We start from the raw sequence: 11,357 nt of genomic DNA, 5'->3' as shown, positions 1-11,357 counted from the left end.
AAAAAAAAAGAACCAGGGCAAGGCATCTCATTTCCCTAAGCCTCAGGAAACTCATATGTAAAGTAGACATAGTAATACTTTATAATATATAGTAATACTTTACAATCTTGTTGTAAATTACATAAGACACAAAAAGTATTTAGGATATTACCCAGCAGCATTCAGTATGTGTTATTTTGCAAATATTTATGGATATACAAAAGCCCCTTATTTGACTTAGTATTCTGTATTTTTATAGTCTGTTCCACCAGCATTTATACTTGTATACCCACATATGAGCCAACAATTCCATCTTCATTGGCTTTTAAGTTCACTTCATTTTGTCCATCAAAAATATATGTCAGAGGCACCTGCAAAAGAATGCTGTTCCAGTTCCCAAGAGGCTATTAGTTGGAAATCAACTAGGACATTTCTGCTGACGTACATGTGTTTATTTACTTTTTCATCTGTTTCCAACTATTTGTATGTGTAGGTGTCATAGATATAATGTGAGGGAATGAATGGTGCTTTGCCTCAAAGAACCTACAGTCCAATGGGGCAGGTAGAAATAAACATAATTAACAATGACATAAAAAATTACCAACTATAGTTAAATTCAATAGAAGAAAATTTGAGGATAAAATGAGAATATAACATCAGTTGTGATCTAATTCCCTAAGAAAGTTATTAGCAACTGCTATGTATTGTAGCAATGGTCATGGTTTTTCTTCATTAAAATAATTAAAAAGTATAATTGTTTCAGTAAAATAGGCAGGAATAATTCTGGTTCCAACTTCTGTCTTGTTCTTTTATAGTAAAAAAGGAGAAATGCAGTGAACAGAATTTGTACTCTTAACAACTGGCAAAATTGGGAGAGACAATGAACAATTACCTGTCTCATCGTGATCCTGTACTGTTATCTGTCCGCAATGTAACTTCTCCCTTTCAAGGACGTCATTTGCTAATAAAACTACATACTCATTCATGATGTAGACTATTGGCTATGGACAATGAACTCTACCCAGCCTCAGGGGATGGTAGGAGTGTTTCCAATATTCTAGTACCTATGGCCACTTGACATACTTACTCTGTTACTCCAAGGTGTATACAAAACCTTGGAAGCACAAAGTAGCCAGTTGGGAACAATATAAACCATAGTGGAAGCTGGGCATGGTGAAAAAAAAACTAAATGAAGAAGGACTAGAGGCACAGCTCAAGTGGTAGAACACCTGCCTAGAAAACATGAAGTCCTGTGTTCAATCACCAGCAATTCCTGCCTGCCCCACCCCCTTGCCCAGGTATATCTGTCAATAAAAATTCAGAAAACAAAAACAATAAATGAGAGAGAAAAAAGAAAAATACCATTTTCAAGGCCAGCCGGGGGAAATATTTGTGAGAACCCATTTCAACCATTCACACTGTGGTGAATATCTGTCATTTCAGCTAGGTCAGGAAGTATAAACAGGAAGATCATGGCCCAGGCAAAAAAAAAAAGAAAAAAAAAGAAAAAAAAAAGATAAGGGTTTAGAGATGTCTCAAGTGTTAAAAGCATCTGCTTGGCAAGCTCAAGGCCCTGAATTCAACATCCAGTACCACCAAAAAAGGGAAATAAATTCATTAAAGACTGGTATATATTTCAAAGGCAACATGTGTAACTGTAAACAGTACATTTAACCCACCTTTTTGCCAAATCTAAGTTCATTTCAATCAAATGATTTCCAAATTGCCTTTTATATATTTATAACTATACAAAAAAAAGCAAAGTTGCTTATATGTTGGCTTCCGTAAGAGAAGAACCTTACAATCAACTAAAGGATACACCTGTTAAAGGATACCTGTTTTACATCAGTGTCATCAGGTACTTCAAACTGAAAATCCATTCATTCCAACAGTGGTTCTATTTCCTAACTCAATTACAGAATTAAAACATTTGAAAGGTCATTATAATGAAGATGAGACATTTTGTGATGGACAAAATGAACTTAAAAGCCAATGAAGATGAAATTATTGGCTCTTATGTTGATATACAAATACAAATTGTGGTGGAGCAGACTGTATAAAAATTCATTGAATTAGACAAATAGCCTATACAAATTTACTAAAACTAGTTCTAGTATACATATAAATTCATAACTGTACCCCCAAAATGAAACAATCTGCTAAGTCATTTAATTTATGTAACATAAATATACTCATAAAGTACAGCCACAATTAAAAGTAACTCACTATAAAACTTTTGTGGCAGCCGGGCGCCGGTGGCTCACGCCTATAACCCCCTAGCTACTTAGGAGGCTGAGATCTGAGGATCGCAGTTCAAAGCCAGCCAAGGCAGGAAAGTCCGTAAGACTCTTATCTTCAATAAACCATTAGAAAACCAGAAGTGGTACTGTGGCTCAAGCAGTAGAGTGCTCGCCTTGAGCTGAAGAGCACAGGGACAGCGCCCAAGCCCAGAGTTCAAGCCCCATGAGCGACCAAACAAAACAAAACAAAACAAAACTTTTGTGGCAAAGCTGGTACAGAATAAAAAAAAAAAAAGCACGATAGCACACATTCTCTTTGACTGCCCTTGAAAACTTGAGTTTTCGAAGAACTACACTGAAACCACCTTGGTTTCTATGATGGCATTGACTTTTCTTGGTAAAGGAGTACTTATTAGTTATATTTTTGCTGAAATTAGATAAAAATCTGATTATTCAATGGTGATATGCCTAATATGCTCACTTTTTCTTTCAAAATCAAGCATATAAAGACGACAAACAAATGTACACTGCTGGCAGTAGTAGCCCATGCCTACAATCCTAGCTACTCAGGAGGCTGTGATGTGAGGATCACAGTTTGCAGCCAGCCAGGGCAGGAAAGGCCTTCATACTCTTATCTCTATTATCTTCCCAAAAAAGCCAGAAGTGGTACTCCAGTGTCAGAGCATTGGCCTTGTGCAAAAGAGCTCAGGGACAGCACCCAGGCCCTGAGTTCTAGCCCCAGGACTGACATACACACAACACAAAGAATTTATACCTATAAATTAAACAAAGTGACAAAATATATTCAGTTAAAAAAAAAACCTATTGGCATTTGAGGCTTTACAATTATAATCAAGTTATCTTCATTTGTGGAAAAGTTTCTGACCCAGTACCTAGTCAAAATATATAAACAATTACAATTCAGTAAAAATATATTTTCACAGAGTGAAAACATAAACCAATAAAAAAACAGACGAGTTGTATTATAGCTGGCATTTTTTCAAAGAGATCTGAAGTAGTAGTAGCCAGAAACTGGACACTGTCCAAATGGCCATTAACAGTAGAATGGATAAAGTACTTGATCAACAAAGAAATACAATGAGAATGAAAAACTAAATGAACACACCAATATAGATAAATTTCACAAATGTATCAGGAGTACAAAACAGCACATGCTGCATGAATCCATACATGTATGTATATATATATATATGTATATATACATATGTGTATATATATATATATATATACACACACACACACATACATATATACACACACACACACACAGAAAAGTGAGCAAAAGTAATGAATGCTATTAGGAGTGAGTGAGGACTTCAGTGTATCATGCAGGGAGAGCAGATGCTAATTACCGTAATGGACCAGAGGATTAGATAATTTGTCTTTTTACTGCTAAAATACAGAAATATAGCTGATCGTTTAAGGACCTTGGTATTATATCCAAATACCTTATAGAATATATGTCAATTTTTCTAGTAACTTGCAAATCAATTTTGGATTTTTCTTCTGGAGAATTGAGGTTTTGAATTCAGAGCCTCATGCTTGCTAAGCATTCTACTACTTGAACTATACCTATAGCCCTTATTTGAATTTTTTTTCCTTGGTGCCAAAATTGGGACTTGAACTCAGGGCCTCCCACTCATTTGGGTTTTTTTGCTCAAGGCTGGTACTCTACCACGAGAGCCACAACTCCACTTCCAGGTTTTCTTGGTGGTTAAGTAGAGATGAGTTTCATGAAATTTCTGACCAGGCTTGCTTTGAACTGCAATCTTTAGATCTCAGTCTCCTCAATAGCTAAGATTACAGGATGAGCCACCAGTGTCTGGCTCCTTGTTTTACATTTTTTGCTTGTTTCAGGGCTTGAACCCAGGGCCTGAGCGCTGTCCCTGAGCTTTTTTGCTTAAGCGTAGCATTCTACCACTTTGAGCCACAGTATCACTTCTGTTGTTTCGGATTTTGAAAGTAAATGAATTTTTAACAAATAAAGGTAGCTTCAGTATATATGGTGTGTGGTGGTTCGTGCTTGTAATCTCAGCTACTTGGGAGGCAGTGATTTAGGAGGATCATAGTTCAAAACTCAGCCTAGGCAAAAAATGAGAACTCCATCTCAACCAAGAAGCTGGATGGGATGGCACAAGCCTATCATACCAAATATTTGAGAAATAGGGGAAGGAGGATCTAAGACTAGCCTCATGCAAAAATGTGAGGCCCTATCCAAAAGAGGGCTGGGGGCAAGGCTCAAGTGGTAAAGCACTTGACTAGCAAGTGTGAGGTCCTTGGTTCAAACCCTAGTTTAGAATTTTAAATTTTGAACCATATGTTGGTGATGGCACATCCATAATTCTACCTGAGAGGTGGGAACAAGATGACAGAGAGCTTGAGTCCAGTTTTGGCAAAGATAGTGGCAAAAGCCTCTCTTAAGAACAAAGTAAAATCAGAGTTGGGGAACAGCTCAAGTGTAGAGTGTCTAGCATGAACAAAGACCTAGGGTTCAATCTCTAGCACCATAAAAGAATTTGAACTTTGAATTTATTTTTATTATTAAAATGTGAGACAAGATCTTGCTATTATGTAACTTAAGACTGGCCTAGGACTCACTTCTGCTTCCACCTCCCTTGAACCTTAATGATTATTTTTTGTGGTGGTGCTGGTATTGGAATTTCAACTTGGGTCCCTGCACTTGGTAGGCAAGCCTTCTACCACAATGACAAACTGCCAATGAAATGTCTATTGCTTTCAACATTCCTGTACATGATTTTTCAAGGTCTGCTAAAAAATCAGTTCTCTCTGATAAGGAAGAAGCTCCCATAGCCCTTATGGCTTGCCCTGCCACGCAGGGTAGAATCTGAGGGAACATAGACTGGAGAAGGGATGACAGACAAGTTCAGTAACTTTTAATAAATGCCTCTGAATTTCCAGAATCTTTAAATGAGGGCTTTGAGGTTGCTGTTGTTTTTTTTTTATTCAATTGAATATTCTTTTTGGAAAAGAATATACAAAAGCTCTTCACTCTTTTTTTTGTCAGTCATGGGGCTTGACCTCTGGGCTGTCTCTCAGCTCTACAGCTCAGGGACAGTGCTCTACCACTTGAGCCAAGCACCACTTCCGGCTTTTTCTGTTTATGTGGTGCTGAGGAATCGAACCCAGGGCCTCATGCACGCAAGGCAAGCACTCTACCACTGAGCCACCTTCTGAGCCCCCAAAACTCCTCACTCTTACATTACAAAATTGCTACTCTTACATTTTGTTTTCAGTTGTTCTCCACCCTCTATAATAATGTTCCTAAAGACCAAGAACAAATGTTAGAAGAACCATTTACTGGACTTTTATGTTTCCAAATGAGATTGGGGACTATGACTATTGGGCCCTGGTGATTATCGGGGCCCTACAGGTTATTACAGGGGGAGTGAGGGGGAAGGGTAGGGTAACTGAGTGAACCACTTAACTACTGTAGATTAATTTAGAACCACTAGCAGAAAAAACTTCTCCCAAATCAGGACTAGAAGATAGTTCTTAACATTTTCCTGATTCCTCAACACTACTTGAATAAAGTGCTTTCTATACTTATCTTCTTCCCCCCTTCCTTTTGTGTGTGTGTATATCTGTGAAGGGTACTGGGGCTTGAACTCAGGGCTTGGGTGCTGTCCCTTAGCCTTTGTGCTTAAGGCTAGCACTATACCACTTTAGTCACAGCTCCATTTGTGGCTTTTTCCTGCTTAATTGGAGATAAGAGTCTCATGGATTTTCCTTATCAACTCAATCTCGACTTCCTAAGTAGTTAGGATTACAGGTTTGAAAAACTGATATGTATACTTATTATTAAAAATTAGGTAAAATAGACCCCCAGATTTAAGCAAGATTAGAGGCTAAATAAAGTAGCCACATTCAGTACAGCCTGAAGTTACCATACCTGAGCTCGTTCCTCATCAAACTCCAGACAGCCCATACCATCAAGTCTCTGGAGATCAATCCAACCTTTCCAGATAACACAGACTCCATTCAGAATCATAGGAGCCTTCAAATACACCTAAGACACAAAACGGAGAAAACAACTGAAAAGTCATCAGGTATATTAAGCTTACTATGTCAACTATAGTTTTCTTAAAACAAGAATATAATTTATAAAACTTAACAATTCCAGAAGGTGCTGGGCACCTATGGGCTCATGGCTATAAATTCTAGCTACTTTGGGGAAGAGAATGAGTAGATCATTAGACTTCATCTCAATGAAGAAGTTGGGCATGGTAGATTACAACAACTAAAGTTTGGAGCATAGCTCAGTGGCAGAAGGCTAACCTGACAAAAGTGGTAGGCCTTATGTTCAAACCCTACTGCCCTAAAAGGGGAAAAGAATGTTAAGAGGGCTGGGAATAGAGCTCAACAGTATAATGCTTGTCAAGCATGTTTAAGGCAATTTAAAAAAATGTTTAAATGCAAGTAAAAAAAGAACTATACATTTATATTTTAACTACCATAATTATGGTTTATTAAGAAGAAAGCCGGAAGTGGCGCTGTGGCTCAAGTGGTAGAGCGCTAGCCTTGAGCTGAAGAGCTGAGGGACAGCGCCCAGGCCCAGAGTTCAGGCTCCACGACCAGACTCAAAAAACAAAAACAAAAAAACATAATTATAGTTTATATACATATAGAAACTATCCTTTAGTCATATTCAATATATTGGTGCCTTATAAGGATTGTCTCTCTGCAGCACTGGGGCCCAAAACCTAGGGCATTTGAGGAAGCTGAGGCAGGACTATCTGAGGCAGTATGAGCAAAGTTAACAAGACTATATCTAAAAAATAAAACACAAAAAAGGACACTGGGTACCATGCCACGCCAGTGGCTACTACTTAGGAGGCTGAGATCCAAGAATTTACGTTCAAATCCTGGAAAAACGGAAGTCCATTAGATTTAGTTTTTTGTTGGTCATGGGGCTTGAACTTGGCCTGGGCGCTGTACCTCAGCTCTTCAGCTCAAGGTGAGTCCTCTACTTGAGCCACACTGCTACTTCCGGTTTTCTGGTGGTTTATTAAAGATAAGAGTCTCGTGTGCTAGCTTTGAACCACGATCCCCAGATCTCAGCCTTCTCAGTAGCTAGGATTACAGGCATGAGTCACTGGCGCTCAGCCATAGATTTTTATCTCCAATTGAGCACCCAAAAGACTGGAAATAGAGGTATGACTCAAGTGGTAGAGGGCTACCTTTGAGCAAAAAAGCTCAGGGAAAGTGTCCAGACCTTGAGTTCAAGCCCCAGAACCACCCAACCCCGACCCCAACCACACTCACGTGCGCACGCGTGCACACACACACACTGAGAGGTTGAGGTCCTAAGTTCAAACCCTAGTGCTAGCACAAAAAGGAAAAATATTCAGTTAAAATAGCATTCAGGAGGCTAATGCAAGAGGATCAGTTGTTTGAGACCACATTGGCTACATAGTGACACCTTAATTTTTTTTTTTTTTGGTCGGCCGTGGGGCTTGAACTCTGGGCCTGGGCACTGTCCCTCAGCTCTTAGCTCAAGGTGAGCGCTCTACCACTTGAGCTACAGCGCCACTTCTGGTTTTTCTGGTGGTTATTGGAGATAAGAGTCTCACGGTCTCTCCTGCCCGGGCTGGCTTTGAACCGCGATCCTCAGATCTCAGCCTCTTGAGTAGCTAGGATTACAGGCGTGAGCCACCAGCGCCCGTCTTGACACCTTAATTTTTAGTTAAAGAAATAAAGAAAAGCAAAATACAATTCCCCCTCATAACTCCAGATAACTAAATACATCCTTATATATGAAATTTTTAAAATTTACTTTCACCAAATACATTTCTTTGGATAATTCCAATGTTTTGAGAGCTAAAAACTGGCATTTTTATTACCTATATGATACAGAATTGGTAAGACAGTTTCTCATTTTCAGAAAAAAAAGCTGGAGGCATCATTTTTCTTTACTCAATTCAAGTTTCCTAAACAGTCTTAGTTTTTCTTTTGAGAAGTTTAATAAGAACTGACTACCAATAATTACAAATATGCTAAAAAATACCTGAGACACCTGAAAAATAAATTTATGTCTTCTTACTACATATTACATATTTATGTCATTCCCCTCCATGCTAAACACACATAAACCATCCTGAACCAAATTCTAGTCATACTAAGGAAGAATGTCCCAAAATATAGAGCTCCATTCTTCCTCCCATTTGGAACAAGGGAAGTAGTCTACAGTTATAGCAGAAACGGTTTAACCACACATTTCCTTCTGTTCTGATAAGTGCTTATTCCCTTCCATTTGGTGAATTTTTTAAAACTCCATCAATGATCATCTTGTCTAACAAGTGTCTATGCCAACCTCAACTTCAACATGTCATAAAACCAAAACACAATATCCCTCTGTATTTCATATCAACATAACTTTAATTACATCTTAATGAAATAGGTAGAAACCTACTCCTTTGAAAAGTACAGTGATAAATGTAACATGTCTGCTATCAAAGCCTCTTATTTTAAATTCATACATTAATCATAAATTCTTCTCATCAAATAGAGAAAGTTCAACTTCATATTCTTTTAAATCAGACTTTATATTCTTTACTGATGGTTTTATCTTTGAGAATTGGAGATTCTACAATGTTATATTAATGTCCAAAGAAAAAAAAATTCCCTTACAAAATTGCTTAATTTCTTTAAGAGCCCACTTATTACTTTCTTATAAATCTTCTTTCATGACAAAGAAAGCTACTGATCCATTTTGGGAAATTCCTAAGCGACCTAGGAAAATGGTTATGTTCATAATGAAGACTAATGTCTAGAATCCTAATTAAAAATAACATTTAGATGATCCTGATGGTGATTTATTTAGATGATCATATTGAAATGAATGTAGTTTTATGCACAGATCTTCAAAGTAAATATTTGGGTCTTTCTTACATCCATGAATACCAAACCTCAAATTATGAAGAAAATATAATTCTGTCTCTTAACAGTTTGGCATTTTGTAATGTAATTAAGTAATGTAATTTAAACACAAAGACATTTTTCACTGAAAATAATGATGCCTACTTCAAACTTTGAAAAGAAAATTTGTTAAAATATGACTCAGGAATGAAACCCATTGTTCTAAAACAATAAAATATTTTACACAAAACGGATTCCATAAAGCCTTTAAAATGAGTAGATGCAGCTAATCACACAAAAGAAATTAGCTTACTTAACCTTTCAATAGTAAAATATTACAGAATGTGGGGTTTGAACTCAGGGGCTGGGCACTGTCCCTGAGCTTCTTTTGCTCAAGGCCACTTGGGCCAGAATGCTACTTCTGGGTTTTTCTGTTTATTTTGTATCGAGGAATCAAACCCAGGGCTTCACACATGCTAGGCAAGCACTCTACCACTAAGCCACATTCCCAGCTCTCACCATTTTTTTTTTTAAGAAGGCAAAAATAACTGGGGGAAAGCAAAGAAGTAGTAACATTGTCTAAAAAAAGTACTCATTACTTAACTTATGAAATGATAATCCCTCTATGCTTTGTTCAAGACCTTAAAAATAACAGTAAAACTATGTTTTTTAAAAAGAAGGTAAGGCTGGTACCTGTGGCCTCCGCCTATAATCCTAGCTACTGAGGAGGGTGAAATCTGAGGATCATGGTGCAAAGCCAGCCCGGGCAGGAAAGTCTGTGAAACTCTTATCTCCAATGAACCACCAGAAAACCAGAAGTGGTGCTGTGGCTCAAGAGGTACAGCACTCACCTGAGCTCAAGCACTCAAGGACAGCATCCAGGCCCAGAGGTCAAGCCCCACGACTAACACTCCCCCCCCCCCACAAAAAAGGCAAAAGTTTGGGCTGGGAAGGTGGCTCAGTGGTAGAGCACTTGCCTTGCATGCATGAGGCCCTGGGTTCGATTCCTCAGCACCACATAAGCAAAAAAGAAAAAAAAAGCCGGAAGTGGTGCTGTGGCTCAAGAGGTACAGCACTCACCTTGAGCTCAAGCACTCAAGGACAGCATCCAGGCCCAGAGGTCAAGCCCCACGACTAACACTCCCCCCCCCCCACAAAAAAGGCAAAAGTTTGGGCTGGGAAGGTGGCTCAGTGGTAGAGCACTTGCCTTGCATGCATGAGGCCCTGGGTTCAATTCCTCAGCACCACATAAGCAAAAAAGAAAAAAAAAGCCGGAAGTGGTGCTGTGGCTCAAGTGGTAGAGTGCTAGCCTTGAGCTGAAGAGCTGGGGGACAGTGCCCAGGCCCAGAGTTCAGGCCCCATAACCGGAGCCCCCCCACCCCCGCCAAAAAAGGTAAAAGTTTGATTAATAAAACTTGGTTAATCAATTCAAGATCAACTATTTATGGCATTATATTCATATTCATTTTATTCATATTCTGCAGATTGTTATTCATATTCTTTATTGATGCAAATTCCATTGTCCTTAGTGTAAGATCAGCAAGGTCATGTTTGTTTATCATCTTTAGTATTATTAATACATTTGACCATGAAAAAGAATGAAGAACTGATGTTGTAACACAGATGAATCTTGAAAACAGTATGAAGTAAAAACATCCAGGAAAAGGAAATGTCCAGAATAGGCAAATCTAGAGCGACAGAAAGGAGGTTAGCAGTTGGAAGCTGAGAGAAGGAAGGAATGACTGCTAATCGGTATGGGATTTCTTCTGGGTCAATATGAAATTAGTGATAAGTGAACATCTCTTACATACTAAAAATTACTGAACTGTGTACTTTCACAGTGAATCTTACATGTGAATTTTATCTCAATAAAGCTGTCAAAATGTGTGCCAAGTTTTTTTGATTGTTAGATTATCTCCAAATAGAGATTTTGAGTAGACAACTACATACGGGATTCCAGTATTCTTAGAAGAGATCTGTGCTGATATTACACATCTGGCAGATACCAATGACACTGGAGGAAAGAAAACGGAACAGCAATTCCTCAAGAAGCAAAGGAAGAAGGGAAGAAGAACCTAAAGGAAGTCCAACTTTTATTTTTATTATTTTATTTTTATTTATTTATTTATTCTTTGGGTCCCGTCGTGGGGCCTGAACTCTGGGCCTGGGCGCTGTCCCTCAGCTCTTCAGCTCAAGGCTAGCGCTCTACCACTTGAGCCACAGCGCCACTTCCAGCTTTTT

General features: G+C 38.4%; 1 protein-coding gene across 1 annotated transcript in view; it reads right to left on the bottom strand.

The window, feature by feature from the left end:
* Positions 1–11,357, bottom strand: part of Cbfb (core-binding factor, beta subunit) — a 50,067-nt gene that overhangs the window by 14,067 nt on the left and 24,643 nt on the right. The window contains exon 4 of the mRNA XM_013012955.1: positions 6,151–6,267. Within this exon, the coding sequence (XP_012868409.1) occupies positions 6,151–6,267 (117 nt within the window). The remainder of the gene's footprint in view (positions 1–6,150; positions 6,268–11,357) is intronic.

The sequence above is a fragment of the Dipodomys ordii genome, unplaced genomic scaffold (genome assembly GCF_000151885.1).
Source record: "Dipodomys ordii isolate 6190 unplaced genomic scaffold, Dord_2.0 Scaffold18, whole genome shotgun sequence".
Taxonomy (NCBI): domain Eukaryota; kingdom Metazoa; phylum Chordata; class Mammalia; order Rodentia; family Heteromyidae; genus Dipodomys; species Dipodomys ordii.
Note: the sequence above shows the minus strand (reverse complement) of the source record. Positions and strands in the feature narration are given on the sequence as shown.